The 19425-nt window shown below is 50.4% G+C and overlaps 2 protein-coding genes across 2 annotated transcripts in view; both read right to left on the reverse strand.

The window, feature by feature from the left end:
- The window catches only part of SRPRB (SRP receptor subunit beta), a 40683-nt gene that overhangs the window by 3357 nt on the left and 17901 nt on the right, over positions 1 to 19425 (reverse strand). Inside the window, exons 2-7 of the mRNA XM_072344459.1 lie at positions 3618 to 3736; positions 3446 to 3540; positions 3278 to 3355; positions 1601 to 1683; positions 1161 to 1297; positions 76 to 130 (exon numbers count right to left, since the gene is read on the reverse strand). Of these exons, the coding sequence (XP_072200560.1) occupies positions 76 to 130; positions 1161 to 1297; positions 1601 to 1683; positions 3278 to 3355; positions 3446 to 3540; positions 3618 to 3736 (567 nt within the window). The remainder of the gene's footprint in view (positions 1 to 75; positions 131 to 1160; positions 1298 to 1600; positions 1684 to 3277; positions 3356 to 3445; positions 3541 to 3617; positions 3737 to 19425) is intronic.
- TF (transferrin) lies at positions 4228 to 14560 on the reverse strand. Its single transcript, XM_072344131.1, has 17 exons — positions 14244 to 14560; positions 12873 to 13036; positions 12588 to 12696; positions 11380 to 11571; positions 11056 to 11191; positions 10612 to 10667; positions 9952 to 10121; positions 9639 to 9825; positions 8910 to 9064; positions 8280 to 8373; positions 8031 to 8063; positions 7211 to 7366; positions 6334 to 6478; positions 5999 to 6063; positions 5360 to 5544; positions 4859 to 5045; positions 4228 to 4453 (listed from the first exon to the last, which is right to left on the reverse strand). The coding sequence occupies exons 1-17, from the start codon at positions 14284 to 14286 to the stop codon at positions 4416 to 4418; spliced, it is 2115 nt and encodes a 704-aa protein (XP_072200232.1). The 5' UTR covers positions 14287 to 14560; the 3' UTR covers positions 4228 to 4415.

Consider the following 19425-nt stretch of genomic DNA (forward strand, 5'->3'; position numbering starts at 1 on the left):
AACACAGGCAGAAAAGACAGAAAGGAGAAGACACAGAAGAAGCCCAGAGAATTTAAGACCCAGTTTCACACTTACAGCTCTTTCTCCAGCTGCTGTTGAATGAGTTTTGCAGACTTTGCCATTGTGACATCTAGAGAGAAAGCAGAAAAGGAAATAATTAGCTCTTTGGTATTATGTCCAGATTAGCTTCCTGCTCCGAAAGGTACAGCAAAGCTTGATCTTATTATTAAGTCTTATTGTCATAAGACTTAATGAGACAACAGCAACGGTGTAAGTGCCTGGATAAGGTACAGAAGAGCTTTAGATCTGTGGGCATGAATGAGAGCAAAACCAGAACCAAATTTAAGGCAGGGGATCAATTTCTTCTCACAGTCTGGAAACAGGGCAGTAAATCACTTCAAACAAGGATGCTCACCTGTCCTGGCATTACAGAGCTCAGCACACAGTGCCTTCTAGAACTTGAAGGCCCCAAGATGTTCCTATGATACTGCAAGAAAAAACTAGAAAACCAAACCTGGCACTGGTAGAAAGTTTCAAATTGTCCTACAGGGATCCACACCTCTGCAGGAAAAGCTGCACGGATTGACCACTTAAGCCTGTCTAACGATCTCTAGTTCTTCAAGTGGTGCTTTTCTGCAAAGCTATTTGACATACCTGCCCTAAGAATTCTTCCAAAGGCTGCAAGAAACATTCTTGCTGAGTAGTCCAAGCCTACAACTAAATTTCTGCCTTCATTTTGCTGAAACCCTGACCCCTAAGAAATTCACCGTGCATGGTGTAGCACTATAATGTGATAGAAAACACAGCAATGACAGTGGGGTAACAGAGTCCCAGGCTTCAGCAAGTGAAGATAAGCCCAAGTGCAGCAGACATAGACACAGAAACAAAGGAAAAAAAGCTGCTTATCTTCAGGCCTCAGGTAGGCAGGGAGCTCCACTCCAGCAAGATACCCTCCCCTCCACTGCCAACCCTTAAATGAAGTCTGGAAAGGGGTGCATCCTGGCTGACACCTGAGCTGCCCTGGGTTGGCCCTGCCTTCCACCAAGTGCTCAATCACTGCTTCAGGCCATGGCTTAGCATTTCTGCTACACAGGGCATTAACTCTAATAATTATTTGAGGACGGAATCACCACTCCCACCTACAGGGCAGCACCCAATACCTTGTTTATTGCAAGCGATCAGCAGTGCAGGCGCATTTTTGAGAACAGTGCTGTCAACCAGGACCTGGTACAGGAACTCAGCCACATCCTTCACCTCCCGCTGGAAGGCTACGCTATCTACCACAAACACAATGGCCCTGAGAAAAAAGAACACATGTAGGACATGAACTTCTGTAACGCAAAAAGCAGGTTAGCACATGGGGAGTGAAATATGTTTCGTATTGATATCCAGCAGAAAACCTGCCCCCCTGTGTCCCCAAGACATACCACATGGCCTAAGCCTCCCCACTGCATTACCTCCTGAAGCACCCTAAGGCAGTGCTCTGACTCCCAGGGCACACACAGCACAACCCCTACCTGGCTCACTGCACCCTCACATGTCTCATCCCTGGTACAAACATTAGCTGACCCCACCAGCACCCCGTCCATCTCCACGTTACCTGGCTGCAGCCTTGAACCTCTCCAAGAACTGAAGTCGCAAGCTTTCGTGGCCTGGGAGGTCGATTAAAGTCACATTAGTGCCCTGGGAACAAAAGAGAGGAAGTGCTAGCAGCGCTTACACCAGGAATAATGGCAATCACACCCCGCAGAAAACCAATCTGGGAGCAGATTGCAGTTAGCTTGTGCCAGGGCAGAAGCACGTGAGTGAACCTCACGCAGGACAGAAGTGTGTAATCCACCCCAGGCTGCAATCTCTCCACCAACCCCAAAGATTCTGACAGGCAAAGGAAATCACTGAGAAACAACATTCATGGACAGGACTCTGTAAGGACGGCCAACACCAGCAAACCATGCAACAGAGCTGACTACCAACCACATCACAGCGTGAGTGACAAACCTTTGTGAGTTCTTTGGTCATTACACCAGCAGATTCACTCTGTCTCTGTTAGAAGTATAACTCGGCACAGCAAAATCACAAACTCCTGTTCTGCACATCCTTGGTGCAGAATAATAACCCCACCATCTCTGAATGTGAATTTATGTGAATTTAAGCTGCAAGTCAACCTAAATACTCAAAACACCGCTGAGAATAGCACAAGATCAGCCTTACAAGATGCTCTTTGAATCAAAAGCAGGAATGTTTCTCTTTCCTCGGGCTATTAGACAGACAAAGCAGTGACATGAAAGAGAACAAATACCTCTCCCAGGCTTCTAATCAAGATGTAGCCACTGAGGGCCACATCAGCATTCTCATGATAACTCCTGTTGTTACTGAGAAGGGGGAGAACTTTCAACCAGAAAAGCAGCAGCCTGTCACAGCATCCCAGCACCTCTCCTTCAAAATATCTCCTGTCTGCTAAGTCCCAGAGACACTAAAGAAGAACTCTGCAGTCCTTCTGACTGTTGTTAATCACTTGTTTTTACTATCTTTAATAAAGACGGTCAGAGAAAAGGCAGAAAAGCATCCTCTGCTTTTGCAGGTCACCAGCAGACGCCATGCTGCCACCTCGTGCTTCACTGCCACGTGTGAGCCCACCAAGAAACAGAAATGCTGCCGAAACTAAAAAGATCACCACCAAACAAAAGTCAACCAGGATCTGAAAGTAACCGACCCCCCCTGGGGACCAAAGGAAGCTCTGCTGGAGACTCTTTCCTCTGCAAACCTACTTTCTACTCCAGCTCAGCCATTCTCCCTGTGCGCTAACTGAAAGCTGTATCAAAGGTACAGGCTGCTTCCCAGCTGGGGGCCTGCAAAGCTGTATGGGAGATTGGTAATCACAGCCTGAACCTCTGATTAATCAGCTGAGGCAAGTATGGGGTCAGCTGTGGGAGCACAGGTGAGAGTGATGTAGCTGTGCTCCCGGAAGGGGTGGAGCTTGACTCCATCCCCTCTGAGACCTCATTTAAGGGCTGACTCCCACTGGAGCAGTATCTCTTGGAGATCGCTCACCAGGGAGGACTGCCTCAGCTGCTTCAGTCAAGGCACCACCGTTGGTGAGTTTTCCCTTTACTCATTCACTTATATACCTTCTGTACATTTTGTTTCCATCTGTACATTTAAAACCAATACAAAAGCAAAAGAGGCACGAGTGCAGCTTGGGGAACCCATAGTGCAGAACGCCAGCTCATCCGCCCCGTGAAGCGCCGTGCACCCCGCGCAGCCCCCCCCCGCTCACCTTGTCGTTGCTCACTCTGTACACAGCAGCGCTGTCGGTGATGGAGGTCTGCGTATCTCGGTACCGGCCCGTCAGCAGCTGCGTGGGGGAGAACAAGACGCACAATAAAGCCAGACGTTTGCGCTCGGCGGGTCTCGAACCGCGCCCGGGGCCGATCTGAGCGCTCACCCGTGCGAACAGCAGCGTCTTCCCCGCGTCGCAGAGGCCCAGCAGCAGCACGGCCCTGCGGCTGCTCCTTGCGCCCTGAGCGAGCCTCCACAGCACTGCGGGAGAGAGGATAAAGAGCCTGAGCCCCCGCCGCCTCCCGTTGCCGCCTTCCCCCGGCCGGGCCGCGACTCACGGAGGGTGAGAGCGACGACGAGCAGCGCCAGAAGGACCGAGAGGGCGGCAGGGCCCGGAGACTGCAGCTCCCGCCGCAGCGAGTCCAGATACGGCTGCACGCCGCCCGCCATGATGGCCCGCACGCACACGTCCCCACTGCGCTGCTTCCGGTTCCGGTCTCTCTCTCCTCCCCCCCCCGTCGCTGAGCATCATGGAGCTGTGCTGGGAGGGGGCAGGGGGGGGTTGTGTCCCCACAGGGCACGGCACAGCGCCATGGCGGCGGGCACGGCCTAATGTCCCTAATGGGACACCGCTCTGACACGTTGGGTTTGGGTGGCGCTGCGGGTTGATGATCCTCATGGGTCTGACTTGGGATATCCTATATATACCTCTCCTCAATAACACATACACTGCGTTTTAAGTGTGCTGCTTGGTGGCAATAACAGCTGCTAATTAGGATCTAGGGCGTATCCAATCCATTTCGCTTCGAAACAGATTGAATGGGGTTTCTCTCGCGGGCAGCAGGAAGCTGGAATGGCAGTAGCCAAATTGCTGCCTGACACTGGTCTGCATCAAAGGGAGCCGGGGAAGGAACGCGCTTAATGACTCTTGAGAAACCTCAGGAGACACATTTAGATGTTGAGCTTTTATTTCTTGCTGTGGCAGGAGCAAAGAAGCCACGTTCAGAGTGACGAGGAAGGGCAGAGGAAGCAGCAATGGCAGAGGGCCCTCTGCACAGCTGTGTTCCGCGCGGAGGGCACCAGAGGAGTCATGGCGTGAAGTTTCCTCCCCCTTCTAAAAGGGCCCTTCCCTCCCATCACTTGTCCTGAAGGAAGGTGCACACCTGGAGGAGATCTGAAAAGGAAAAGGACAGGGAGGAGTTCAGACCTTGCACTGAAACAGAAAAGGCAACACAATCCTGTCCCACCAGCAGCACTCAGCCTTAACAACATCGTCCAGCATCCCAGCAGGAGTGAGCCTTAACCACAGATGACACTGAGTGCACACTAATGGGACGCAGGGGGTTATTGTACTGCTTCTCAGTTTGCCTGCTTTCTAAAGGGGATTCTCATTGACACCACAGCAATATATTTCCAATCCAGCTTCAGTTTGCTCAAGAAACTCTGGGAGCTCTAAAGAGAGCTTCACGAGTTACCCTCTTTTTTCTCCTAGAAAATAAATGGGTAGCAACAGGAAGGACTGTCCGTATCTCTGAGACTGCAATTAACTGACATTGTTTTTTGAGGCTGTTACATTTACCTGATGGGTTGCAGGTATTGAGGCTGGCAGTCACAGCATAGTATTTCTCTCCAAGGAACTCCTTGTATGTCGTTCCTTGGCGGAGTTTAAACAGGCACTTGGTTAAGTCTTTAAACAGAAGGTCTTTGGTTTGAGACTCAAACATCATGAACTTGGTTTTCTCGCTTCCGTTTACTCCAAACCGTTCCTGAAATAAAGTCACAAGGAGGTACATGTATGTAAAAAGTAGAAAGAAAGCAAGACTCGGCTTGTACAAGCCTCTCAGTAGCAGTTCTTCACCACAAAGAGCTCACTATCCTAGGGAACTGCTCTACCTGCCTGTAGCAACAGTAGGGATGGAGGAAGGGGAAGCTTAAGGGATGAGGCTCTGACCCTGTATCAGCAAGTCAAAATCTACCCCGTTTTGCTGACTTGGTGAAATGCAGAGCATCGCTGCTCTAAAAACAATACACCATGTAAAAACCAGCCCCGAACATTCCTTGCACTGTCAGGACCACCAACCTCCTGCCTCTCCAGCAGCTCCCGGATTTTGTCTGCTTTCTCTGGGCGCACAACCACAGCATGGGTAGGAACTTCAGCCAGGTTGCATTCCCTGTAATCCATGATATTTGCCCGTCTCCCGTCGGTACACAGCAACTCGAAGTCATCCAGTTGCAGATCCTTGGCCCACTCAGCTTTGTTTCTGCCTGTGAAGGGAATTGGTTTGGAGCTTCAGAGATCTCGTGCAGAAGAAGCACAGTCACGCTGACAGCAACCAGCAAAGTGTTTGTCCCTGCACTGATGTGCACCAATGCTCTGCATGTACTGAAAGGGATGCAAGTAAAACTCAGGTGCAGTCAATGGGCTGAATCAGACTCTCAGAGCAGACAGGCAGGTTGTTACGTCTTTTTCCATGCATTTCCATCCCCATCCCCCCCCAAGCTTTGAAAACTTCAGCCACTGCTTTCAGAAATGGGACCTGAACTTTTCCACTTCAGGCAAGCAAGCAGCTAGAATACTCTGCAATGGTGCTGAGGCAGGCGGCTGTGGTTAATAAGGCACTGCAATAGATGTATATTCAAAATGAATGCTTTGGGAACAGGAAGGATGCAGATTGGGGGGGCAGCCCACCAAGCCCCATGCAATAGGATCACCACGTACCACCAGTGTTTTCCTCCACAATGGAATGCTTAATAAAGGCCACATCACCCTTCTCAACCAGACACCTGCAGAGTACAAAAGAGAGGAGGTGCACATGTCAGTAGCCGTGTAAGTGCCAAACTTGCATCAAAGTGACTCCAGCCCTGCAGCAGGGTCTCTCCGCTATTAGATGCAATTGAACCAAGATTCATTCCCATTCTAAATTCACGCCCAGTTTGAATTACCTGGACTTGAGCTGTTACTGTGTCACTAGAGGGGAGACAGAACCAGGCCTGATGTCTGGACCCTTGTCTTTTTAGGGGGCTGAGCGCTACTTGAGCATCACTCCCACCTACCGTAAAGCTCCGGTATATCCATAGTATTTCTCATGGCTGCTGGCGACGCACTTCTCTGGAGGGATTCCCCCTGAGCCTTCACACAGCTGGCAGAGGCGGGAGTCAGGAGGGGAGCCGGGAGCGCAGCCCTCGCTGAAGTATTCATCTGAGGGCAGGAATATGAGAAATTCACTCTCCCCACTCTAAAGAATCAGGGTCTGTTTTCATAACACGTTACGGGCAGGTACAACTGTGTATGGCAGGAGTATGAGAGCTCAGGGGGAGGAGGGGACCACAGAAAAAGCAGAAAGGAGGTTGGAGAGGCTGTGTAAAACTTAGTAACACCAGCAGGTCCCTGAGGTTACATTTCCCATTAATAACTGTATGTTTATTTTTCCTCGGTACATAATTTCACATTATTTTTGTTGGACTGTAGTTCTCACCAATTGGAAGTTGAGCTGCAGGCTTTTAACCCGCTGTTCTCAAGGGAGTCAGATCAGACCCCTGAAGACTCCTGAACTGAAATCAGCCTCTGTCCCCTGCTCCCAGCCCTTCTGGGACTCATAAATCCACCCTTCACCCCCACGCTGTGCTTTGCAGAAGGAGCAGCCTGTCCTCCCACTTGGGAAACACTTTTTGGGCTGCCAAAAGGGGAAAGGGAGAGATGTGAAAAGAAAGCAAAGCTCCCTCAAGTCAGCTGATGTGCTGTATCCTGCTTGCAAGCAGTCCCCAGCAGCCTGAAACTTTGCTCAGTACAGTCTTAAGTAACAGACTCATTTTCCATCTCCAAGTGAGAGTCTTTGAGGCACGAGAAGCTCTGAAAGGCAGAGGATGTGTGGCCAAACACTTTTCCTCATGGATTTCTGCCTCAGATGAGCAGAAGCACGACCTGACTCACCGAAATTGCAGCTCCCTGTTCTGTTGTGAATCAAGCCCATGGGGATGTTCCAGCCAGCAGTCCTACCCACGGCGGTGTGGCACGACTTCTTGCCCTTCAGATTGTTCCAGTTGACGTCGCTGCCTTTCTTCACAACAGCCACAGCAAAGTATGATGCTTTGGGGAGAAAGATGGAGGAGAATTAAGGCCTGACCCCAGAGTTCCACCGCTCTCCCTTAGCAGAGCGTCAGCAGAGGGCATCTACGTGCAGCATAGCAGAAATAGTTTGTGCTTATTAAGGATTAGCCGCGCAGCAAAAAGAGAATAGTTTGCAGATGTGATGCATCTACTTCCACAGCACTCCTGGGAAATAATTATCCCTGTCACTTCTCCCCCACTAAAACTCTGGCACTTGGGTCTGCAAGAAGGCTGTAGCAAGATATATATCATGCATGCCTCTCAAATTCGTATCTGCCCTTTAGCAATGGATGAAATCTTCTCTCTTCTTCGTTTCTATTTCTATAAAGAGCAATTCCCTAAGGCTTCAGCACAGACCCCCTTTCCCTTTTGCAGCCCTGACTGCGTCATGGTGTGACTCCAGAGAGCCACAACTCCACACAAATTGCAGCTACCAGATGCTTTGCTCTCATCAGCAGACCCTGAATTTCCATGTGAGTGTTCAATTTACCGCCCAGATTTTTAACATCAACACTGCACACAGTGGGTCTTACAAGACTCCACGTAGAGACTTGGCCATGTATTCTCGACTCGTGACTGCACATGTATTTTTGTATTTCTATCCAAAAGGACTGTTTGCTGCTCCTCTGTTGGGAGTAATTACCTGGTTGTCCTGCTCTGCCGCATTGGCTTTCATCTGTGGGAAGGAAAAAGAAGATATTAGGCAAAAGAAACATAAAATCCCAAACTGAATCAAGCTCACTAATTGCTCAGGTGGCTTTTTTAAGGTAGCATCAAATGTGTCAACAAAATGAAGAGCAGTTAGGATGCAGCACCAAGGCCACCTTATGGATTTCAGACTAAAAGCAGTGCTTTTGCTTCAGCCCTGTCCCCCCTGCAGGGCTGCACTCACCGTCATATCGTTCTGCCATCACTGGCACCAGGCCACAGACACCAGCAGTGTAGACCAGGCCTCCATCAAGGGTAACAGCATCTGCTTCACCTTTCTGCAACAAAAACCGCACCGTGATGAAATGACACCGTATTTCCCCCCAAATGACACTGTGTTTCCCCAAAATGACACCGTGTTTCCCCACAAACGACACTATTTCCCCAAAATGACACTGCATTTCCCCAGAGCAGCCCTTTTCAGAAACTGGATCACAAAATAAGTAGTTGGTGGGAGGAAAACAGGCTGGGGGCAAGGGGCTTGAGAAGCCATTCTTTGCATAGACAGATGAGTTCTGTCTGATGAGGCGAGAGGGAGAACTTTGGAGGACTTGCAGGTCCAACCCGTCAGACCATATCTCCACTTGGCAGAGACAAGGCATTAGAGCCCTGCTGGGCAGCATCATCTGGGAAAGGGACATGTTAGCTGCAGGAGGTTCCCCTCTTGGAATCCCACAGCCCCATGCATTCAACAATTCAACAATGTATTCAACATTTGCAGACTCTGGCCCCACATCTATTCCCAGGCTGAAAAAGGCAACGCTCCTCTCCATCTGAAAGGAACCCAGGCTGAAGGAAAGGAAAAAAGCCATACCATGATCTTAATGATGCAGTCCTTTGCCTCGTCTACCACGGTGCACTCCACGTCCCCGTTGCTCACCACACTCCAGCGGTCACACTTGCTCTTCTCATCCTTGCCTACTGCGCACCACTGGATCCTGTTTTCTCTGGGGCTGGGGGTCAGCTGATCTGTAAGGCCAGCCAGGAAGAAATAATAAGTCCAGAGCTCTGCAGAACCACAGATCAGGTAGGTTTGGGGGTGATCGTGGCTCTGCCATGAAACCCTTTGTGCACATCAACAAGAGGATCTGAACTCAGAGCCTCAAGATGGGGACCAGAAGCAGCACAGCCTATATTTCTATGAAGCAGCACTTCAATAGCCTGTTCTGATGCTACGTGAAGTCCATGCATCTCCTTCCACAAACACCAAAGTGGCTGATCCTATAACAGCAATCTCTGCCAGACTATGGATTTTAAGTGGATTTTGGAGGTCCTTTGCTGGACCTCTGACTCAAAAAACCAGCTTGGAAATGTGTGATGAGTCCAGATGGAAGCAATGCACCCTTGCTGTTCTCATATGGTCAGTTCTAGGCTTGATATCTTGGCACGTTCCTTCTGATCCTGTATTCTTGCATCCCAGAAACAGCTATTCTGAGTAGCAGTTCTGAGCGTGCCAATTCCCTTCCACCCACACAAGCCAATACCTTTCACATGAAATACTTCATGCAGAACACTCTCTAGACTCGAAAAAGGCCATTCCCACCTTTCCTCATGCTCTGGATAGCACTGTAGTATTCAAAGCCCAGGTAGAGCTGGGTATCCATCAGCGAGGGGATGCGCTTCAGCATTATGGCAGAGTCTTTGAAAAGCAAGTCTTTGAGGACTGGGTCCTTCTTCCCAGGTGGCCCAAAGAGGTGGAAGTTATTCTTGGTGCCCACGCCAAAGTCATTCTGCCAGGGGAGAAAAAGAAATCAGCCAATAGCATTCCAGAGCACTTGGAAGGTGAGAAAGAGCAAGCAAAACCAAGGGGCAGGGGAGGCTGGTGGCAGGGGAAGGAGAGCAGAGCTGGAGGATACCTGTGCTTTGGCGAGGAAGTTCCAGATATCTTCAACCTTGCTGTCATCCCGAGCCACAACAGCGTGAGCAGCCACTTTGGCCCAGTTACAGGTCTTGTAGTTGTCCACAGGCTGCCGGGTGCCATCCAGGCACAGCAGCTCGTACTCATCCTTCTGATCTGGGGCGTTTTCTAGATGGAGGGAAGAACCATGTGTTGCATCTCTACCAAAATACATAAATACACACACAAAAACCCGGCCTGGGGGAGCATCGTAACAAATTTATTCCTGCTGAAGGCAAGGGAGACAAGCAGCACATTGCTCTTTGCTATGGCAAAAAACCTCCAAGGATGGAGGCTGCACAGACTTCTCCAGACTGACAGAGCCCAGAGCATTTGCAGTGGTGGTGCTATGGCTATCTCTATAACATGGCACCAATAGTAACATTCGGATTTAAATCCAGCAGGTTTTCCTTCTGCAGAGAAGGAAATGGACCCCACCTCAGTCACGTTCTTTAGCAACTAGGATGAGCTCATCCAGTAACAAATCCAGTGGGTCAAATATGAACAGGTGGGAGGTTTTGGACCAACTAAGGTTTGCACAATGCAGACTAATGCCAGGATGGAGGGGCAGCAAGAGGTCAGACAGGAAAGGAGAGAAACCAGTGATCCGCAGGCCTACCTTCAACAGTTGTGTGCTTCACAAAAGCCACGTCTCCTTTTCCGTCTTTCAGACAACTGTGGGTGGAGGAAGCAGAGGAGATGTTAAAAAAACCCAACAACAAACAGACATTGTGGCTTCCTTAGCTCCTGTTTCAGCAAATTGCTTTGGCCAGAGCTGCAATCATAGAGCAGTCTGCCCCAAAATGTTATGCTGGCAGAGAAGTAAATATAATGGCACAGAAGTGATCCTAAAGAAACCGAGTTAGACTTAGTGCAGTGCTCCCAAGACTTACTGCATGCTCCCAAGCCAGTGCAAAATAGAACTGCTGAGCTCACATCATAACACCTGCCAGTCATTACTAATTGGACTGCTAATTACCAGCAGTCCCAGATGTTTTCAGCCCCTGGTTACAACACAGCATTGCCTGTCATCATGGCAAAAAAACACAACCCCTTCACTCACTGGAAAGCTCCAGAATATCCAGAATAAGGTGCATTGCGGGCACACTTGGTTTTGGGGTCCCCTTTGCACTGACGGCACAGTTTTTGCTCAGTGGTGGCACCGGGCACGCAGCTGGCAGAGAAAAACTTGGCCACCGCTGTGGATGAGAAACACACAAGAATTATCTTAAAACTCACGTCCACAATGACCTGGGTTGGGAAGACACCCAATAAATGGCTTGGCTGCTCTGCGAGCTGCCTCTGAACTTCTGCAGGAGATTCAGCAACACTGCTTTCAGTTTACCACCCCCCCTAGGCCAACATCAGCCCATTTCTCTTGCTTTACCTTGCTCCACCGAGCCTGAGTCTATGCCTTCCCACTCAATGTCCCCCCTGCGGATGAGGGTCCCGATGGGGATGTTCCAGCCTGCAGACTTGCCCATCCCCGTGTGGCAGGAGGTCTTGCCCTGCAAGTCGTTTATGGTGAATTCGGTTCCTTTTTTCACAACGGCCACAGCATAATAGCTGGTTGTGGAGCCTGCAGGGGAGGAAGCAAGAAGAAAAGGATAAAAAAGCAAGAATTTGGAACGTTTCAAGTCCTGGCAAAGCCCTGGGTTCAGAGAATTAAGAGCTGCACTTCCAAGTAATGCTCATAGTCTGCTCACGTTCCCAGCTGCAATCCCAGTATCGAACCAGCACTGCATATTGCAACATGTAATAAATAGTGGCCTGAAAATGCTGTCCCATGCAAAACGCCGTGACACTGCACATACATTAGGCTGCGAGACCTCAACAGTTCTTTTGGCAGCTCTTCGGTAGGTCTTGCCTCAATCAGTGCTGCCCACTAAAGCAAACATGCAAGCCTTATAGTGGTAGGACAAGGGGGGATGGTTTTAAAGTAAGACAGGGGAGGTTTAAGTTGGATCTTAGGAGGAAGTTTTTCACCCAGAGGGTGGTGACGCATTGGAACAGGTTGCCCAAGGAGGCTGTGGATGCCCCATCCCTGCAGGCATTCAAGGCCAGGCTGGATGTGGCTCTGGGCAGCCTGGGCTGCTGGTTGGTGACCCTGCACACAGCAGGGGGTTGGAACTGATGATCACTGTGGCCCTTTTCAACCCAGGCCATCCTGTGATTCTACGATGCTGATTCTAAAGTTTCATATTTGGCCTTTAAAATGACACTGCCTCTATCACGTTACACATTAATAAAGTGGCTGAGCTTTAGGAATGGTCAGGAATGACTCAGCTGTGTTGCTTTGATCCCAAGCATTGTGTACAAACAGGCTGACCTCCAGAACAGAGGTCAAAAGGGATTGGGGGCTCTGGATCCATGGCATTGCTCAAGGTAATAAGGGCAGCAATGGAGAAATAGTGTCCATCTGGCAGGAGAAACAATGAAGGGAGGAAGAATAGTGCAGGGAGAGGGGAGGAATGGAGCAATGGGGCTAATTCTTACCAGACAGATTTGTGGCAGAACTTTTATGCCTCTCTATATTCTTCCTGTGCATTTCCTGCTACCACCATTTAACCCTAAAAACCACATGAGAAAACCTACCTTCGGTTTGTTCGTAAACCTCAGCAGCAATGGGCTTCAGCTTGTATGGGGCAAGACCTGCATCAAACACCTGACCGCCGTCCAAGCTAATGGCATCTGCCTCGTTATTCTAAACAACAAGAGAGTTCAATCAGTCGGATATTAGGAAACATTTCTTCTCAGACAGAGCAGCGAGGTATTAGAACAGGGAGGTGCTGAAGAACTGTGGATGTGGCAGTGAGGGGGCATTATGGGGTGGGCTGGGGTTGGACACGATGACCTTAGAGGTCTTGGCAGCCCACTCACCGCAATGGCTTTAATGCAGTCAAGATATGTTGCTTTCTGCACACAGGTCAACGTAATCCTCTCTTGTTGTGTGAGCTCCTTGAGGTTGTTGCATTTCTTCTCTTCTGGAGACGATATGGTGCACCATCTGATGGTTGTCTTGGGGGGAGCAGCGAAGCACACAGCTGTGGGGGAAACCAAAACGATCAAACAAACAACAAAAAAAGGAACAGAAGGAAATAGCCTCAGAGAGGGAGAAAGGCACAAGGGGAAGAGAAACTGCATCCCTGTCTCCTTGCAGTCATGGCCCTGGGTGAACAGCAGGACCTCCCCTGCACACCTCCAAAGGAATGCTCCTTTGGGAGCACCTAGGAGGACCCCCTGCCCCCGGGTGGCACAGCACTGCAGTCCCAGCAGTGGGATCCAGTCCCACTGGAGCAGGAGGACAAATCCACACGCTCCAGCAGATATCACCTTGCAAAAGCAGAAAGAAAAGGCAGACCCACTGAAGCAGTGGGTCTGCAGATAGCCCCAGAGAGACAGTAGCTCTGCACTTCTCATCCCCATCAGCACACCCAATGGCAGCAGTACTGTATGCCCTTCACTCCATCCAAACTCTTCTCCTAAGAGCCCCCCCAAGTAGTAATAACTGCTCTGAAAGACTGCATCAGGGCAGACTTCTTCAGCAATCCAAGCACTAGAAACACTGGAATCTTGCAGATAAAGTGCAGATAAAGCACAGATAAAACACACAGTGGGTCTCATAGCAGAGTGGGTAGCCTGTGTTGCATGCCTCTCTTCAGCTGTGCCCCCTCCTGACTGAGCTCCTGGACGCACACTTTGCCTTCTCCAGACACTTCCTGGCACATTTTGTTCACCCTCTGATTAACCCACGCTGTCTGCATTTTCCTTTTCACCTCTGAAACATTCTCTATTACTGGCTTTAGGAAGCAGAATTCTGCCCACAGACACCTCCCTTCCTCCCACACTGACTGTGGTCACAAGAGGAATTCTAAGCCCTAATTCCCACTGCTGCAAGCTTTCACATTTTGGTCGCACAGAGCTGCCTTAATGTGCTTTGTGAGGCTGCCCTGGGTCCTGCTGGAGCCTGGTTTCACAAGCAGGTGTGGCAGGGGGGGGGTCTTGTGCTGGGCTCTCCCCCCACTCAGAGATGCTCACCTCACCCCCTGCCAAGCTGCTTCCTTAGGCTCAGGCCAGCATCCTCATGTGCAGATACCCAGAGCTGCCTATGCAAGCACCTGGCAGGTTCTCATTGCTTCTGCCCGGTCTGGCACACGCTGCAGCTCTGCAGAGCAGCTGCTCTGAGGGGAGAGCCTCCTGCAAGGCTCAGGCCCTCCATTCCCCCACGCACTGCCTTACATGGGCACTTACCCACTATCCCCAGGGACAGCACGGTGCAGAGGATGAGCTTCATGTTGGGGCAGGGAGGCGGGTGTTGAGGAGGGGGAGCAGCGGTGTTGGTCACAGACCGTCCCCTCGGGGTCTGTGATGGCTCCGGAGCCTCTTTCTTCCCCTTTTATAGAGGAGCAGCCCTGGCCGTGTTTGCAGAAGCAATGACCTAACGCTGTTTGTCCTTCCTTGTTTCTCAATAGCTCCCAAGTTGCCCCCCTCCCTGGCTCAGCCCATTTTTAGGAAGCCTTTCACTCTTTGGCACCAAAACCCTTCACAGCCAGGAGCTGGAGGCAGGCAAGGTGCTCTTTGTTTTTACAAGGGGCTTCAAATGGAAAATTCCCAAGCTGTGACATGTGAGTTCCCCTGCAGGCTGCAGTGCTGCGGGAGGGGCTGTTTTCTTTGTCGTGGCCACCCCCTGCCTCGTGTAGCCTAATTGCAGAAAGTCCCCACTGAATCCCGAGCTGAGCTTCACGTGTTTGCCAGTAACTCTCACTGCTGTGCCCAGCACCCTTTGGCTCACGCTCTCCCTTTCACTCTCTTGGCAATGGTAGCGAGGTCCAAAGGCAGTAATGGCCCTCGCAGATGGGCTGGAGAGCAACTTGTGCAGGCAGAGGAAGCCAGCAGAGCAGCCGGGCAGCTCAAGGGCAGCCTGCAGCCAGCAGGAACCATTACATCTCATCTTCCTCACGCTGTCGTGATGAACCTGGAAGGAAATGCTGAGATCAGGGCCCTCTTCTTCTGCAGACCCTCTCCATCTCATTCTGCCAGCACACAGAGCTGGGTGCAGCTCCACACTGGAGCAGGGCAGGTGGCTTTGGGGCAGCTGGTCCCAGTGTTGGGTCAAGGGCATGATTCTGTGTCCCCAGAAGGGAAGAAGGCTCTGGTAGACCTTTGTCAATGACCATCCATCACGCACCGTGATCCTGCCCTACATGCCACTGTGGCTGCTGGAGGTGCTTTGGGGCAGCAGCATCTTTAGCAGTTCTCTCAGTCTGGCTGGTTCATATTTTGCATCTTTTCATCTCCTGCTTTCCCAGAAGAGCAGCATTTCTCATGTCCAGAGCTCCTCCAAACACAGCACAAGCAGGAGGGGAAAAGATTTGCCCCCACAGCGAGGCAGCGCCACGCATAAACAGCCTTCCTCCCTTTTCAAAACTGGAATCTCCCATCCTTATTTATTCAATTGAGCTGGAGATCTCGATTCCACAAACCAAGTGGTTACAACACAGGGGAAAGCTTGGAAAACATAAAGGAGCGCTTCAAACAACAGAGGAGAAGTCGCTGGAGAAGCCTGTATCGTTTTGCTTTGTGTTCATGGTTAGAGAAACAAAGCAGCATCTCCCAGCCTTTTGGGGTCTTTGAGGGACTCAGATGTCCTTTTCAGAGGAGCACTTCCCACCAAAGGATGCAAAGAGCCAAATGCCTTCCCATGGGATTCCAGGAGGGACAAACTTATATGCATTCCTTGCTGCCTGCTTGCTCATCCCATGTCTCATACGAGGCCTATTAAGCTGAGATTAAACAGCAAGAACTGATCCTTACTAACGATGGAAATTCTTGTCTTCCAAGGTAGGGGGTCAGTGCTGAGCCTCATGCAAGCAGGAGCTGCTTGATCAGGAGGAGGAGAGCTAAGGCACTTCTTCTTGGACTCCAGCCTTGTTGTTCAGGAAGTATCAGGTCTTCTCCAGGATGTCTTCATGAGACACGTGGGGATATTATTGCCCATCACAAATCCGTTTTGTCGCAACGCTGCACATCCTGGCAGTTCTGTTTTCAGTAAGAAGATGCTGCTAAAAATTACACGAAGGATGAAGAAATACCAACAAACACACCCTCTGGCCAGCTGCAGGCCACTGGCAATACACAAACACACATCACCTCCAGGAGAAGAGCTGGGCTGGGACCCAAGCTAGGTGACAACGATGGCAAAATAAAATCACTTATTTTACATCTCCACGTGGAAAGAATTATTCCTCTAACTCCATATGGATATGCTGTATTTTGTGGTTGAAACCGGGTTGGAGTTTTGGCTGCGTCCTAAGGAAGAATGCTTGCTGTGACTGGGCTGGGATGAAGCTGGAGCCGGCACGGTGAGATTGGCTGAGGGCAACATACACCAGTGCTTCAGGTTTATCTGTAGGGCTTGGCTTGTTTCCCGCTGGAAACGGGAATATGTAGTTTATGGCTCAGCTGTAGCTGGAACCTGCCCATGACAAAGGTACCAACGTGATCAGATCCAACAGCTGGGCTCCAGTTCCCATCCCATGCTGTCCGCAGGTCATGTCACGGCGGGTAAAGGCAAGGAGGGCAGCCTGATGGGAATGAATTTCTAGACGATTGGAAAAGATCTCTAAGGTCCCCAAGTCCAACCACCAACCCATCAAACACACTGACCACGTCCCTCAGTGCCACATCTCCACAGTCCTTTCCTTTCCTCTTTCCTGTTTCCTTTTCCAGACCTCCCTCCCTGCTGGTAGCCCATGGGGCACACATGCCTACTGCACCTGCTTGGCCCCCAAGTCAGCACAGTGTTCCAGCAGCAGTGCCAGCCCTGCCAGTGTGCCCGTGCCCAGCAGTGACTGAGACCAGCCTGGAATCCCAATGCCTCACGAATGCCCCAAGAGCATCCTGCAGTCTTTCCAGAAGCATGTTCCCAACACCTCTCTAGACCCAGAGGCCACTTTGGAAGCCGTGCTTCAGCTCCAGAGTCAGTGTGGTTAGTTTATTTTCAGGAAATGCCATGAACCTGTTTCCCCACTGATTAGGAGAAATGCTCGGTGTCAGGTTTGGGCTGTGTTGCAATATGCTGTTTTCTACCTGGGATGAGCCAAAGTGGCCGGTGGAGAGTAGGAGCAGATGTTGCTTGAATCAATATTTACTTCTAAATATTGCTTAATTTCTAAACCTCACACAGCAAACAAAGAGCCCTCTGTCCATTTTAAGCAGTTCTTTATGCCTCAGAGCACTAAGCCCAGCTGCAGACTGTAGCCTCTTGCCCAGAGCTGCTTACCATGTCATACCACTACAGGTTTGCATTTTTGGCTAGGTGCTAATGCTGGCCTGCCCAGCAGCTCAACACTTTCTGCCTTGCATAGGATCTCTGCAGGACAGTGCCACAGCCCCATAACCCTAACCCCAACCCTATGCATGCTCTCCTTCCAGCAAATGCCCAGCATTGGTGAGAAAAAAGGTTTTGCTGATGGAGAAGCTGCCTCCTTTCAACCAAGCCTCCAGCAATCTCCCAGCCCCACTGCTGAGCTCAGCAGTGATTTGTGCTCTGCTGCCAGGGGTCAATGCAAACCTCTCTTAGCCTCTTGGCTATGTAATTAGTGACATTCCTTCTAATGAAGGATTCCAGTTTGCTTGATTAACCCAAAGGTTAACAGGGTTACCAGCAGCTCTGTGCAGCCCTGGGAACTGCAATGTTCATGGGGGGCTTTGGGAAGGGAGCACAGGAAGGCACAGAGGGCTGATGATTCCTGCTGGATTCATGGAGCTGCTGGATTCATGCCTGCTTCCTGGGTGTTTCCTAAAGATTGATGGGAACAAACCAGCAAATATTGATAATCAGGAAAGAAAGACTATCGATATTAATTAGGAAGAGAACACAAGAGAAGGTGGCTAATTTCATGGAGGCACAAAATGGCTGTGGTTGGGCTTTTCTGGCCCAATCCCTGCTCTAGCAGGGCCACCCGGCTCAGGGTGCCCAACACCACGTTGTTTGCAGTGGAGAGGGGAGCTGGGGCTCACAAGGACATCCAGGTACTGGGCAGAAGGAGCAGGAGCACAGACATTCCCCCATGGTGACAGAGCCCAGGCCACTGGCAGCGTCCATGCAGGAAGGGGATAGGAGCGAGATGGTAGCAGAGTGGATCATAGGACATCACAGCCAGACTCAAGGTGCAGCACCTATACAAGGGGACACTCAGCTATGTCTTCTGTTTTGGGAGCTCCTTCAGCTGCTGTTTAGACATCCCGGGGCTGGCAGTGCTCAGCGCTGCTGGAATGGGCCCAAGGAGCAGGAGCTGAGTCTCTTATCGCCCTGCACAGCCCATGGGCAGCCCAGCTGGGTTGGCACAGTCCCCATTGTGTTCAGCTGCAAGATGGCTCTGCAGCCAGAAACGAGGTTTGGGCATCAAGTGAGCGGGAAAGGGGTCAGGTCACCAATAGGTCGGCATGAACTCTACCATTAGCTGTTCAGCCCCTTTCCAGTTAGCTAATTCACGGTAATCATTAATACCAAACACCTATCCTCATGCAAAGCCTCACAATGGCTCATTTTTAACCTGTCACCGTCACCACACGTTATTACACGTGTCCTGGCCAAAGCCACCTTCCTTGGCAGCAGTAAATGCTCTTATGGCAGTCCCATCCCCTGGCTGATCAGCAGTGATTTTGTAACCAACAGAACATACGTTGGCCAGCATTCCCTTCCATTTTGTCATTCTAAATCAGCATTGAAAGGAGTTAATGGAAACTGGGCTTCAGAATAACAGCAAGGCTTAGTCTTTATTGGAGACCTTTCGACCTCTAGTTAAATTAATTTTTCTCTCTGCTTGAGGTTCTTGAACGTGGCAAGGGAAATTCAACAGCCATGAGCCACGCAAACACCTCATACGGTGTGCTGCTCACTATGGGTTAGGGTCCAGAATTCCTTGCACAGCCAGCAGAGAGGACTGGAGAAGACGTCTCTTCCCTACCAATGCTAATGCCTACCATAGCACCAGCAAGACCTCTCCTACTCACATTATGCCTCAGGAGCTCTCAAGCAGGCTTGACCTTTCAACCAACCCTCCCAAGTGGCACAGGAATTAGTTTCCTGGTCTTCAGTCAAGATGTTCCCAGCAAGATAAAACCCTGGCACATGTGGGGAACAGCTCCTCCCGTCCTCACCATGCCATTCCTCGGTCGTATGATCACAGGATGGTTTGGGTTGGAAGGGATCTTTAAAGATCATCTAGTTCCAACGCCTGGCTCTCAAACTGCTCTGTCCCTTCCAGAAATTGCTGTTTTGCAATATGGTAAATAATAAAACTCTTAGAAATACCAAGAGCCCTGGGAGGAGCAAAGAGTGGGAAGCAAAAGGCCAAGCTAAGCAGATTTCAAATCCCCTCCTGTAGATATTTAGACACCCCCCTTTCTCCCCTGGCAATTTAATCCT

Source organism: Excalfactoria chinensis, chromosome 9 (assembly GCF_039878825.1).
Source record: "Excalfactoria chinensis isolate bCotChi1 chromosome 9, bCotChi1.hap2, whole genome shotgun sequence".
Lineage (NCBI taxonomy): Eukaryota > Metazoa > Chordata > Aves > Galliformes > Phasianidae > Excalfactoria > Excalfactoria chinensis.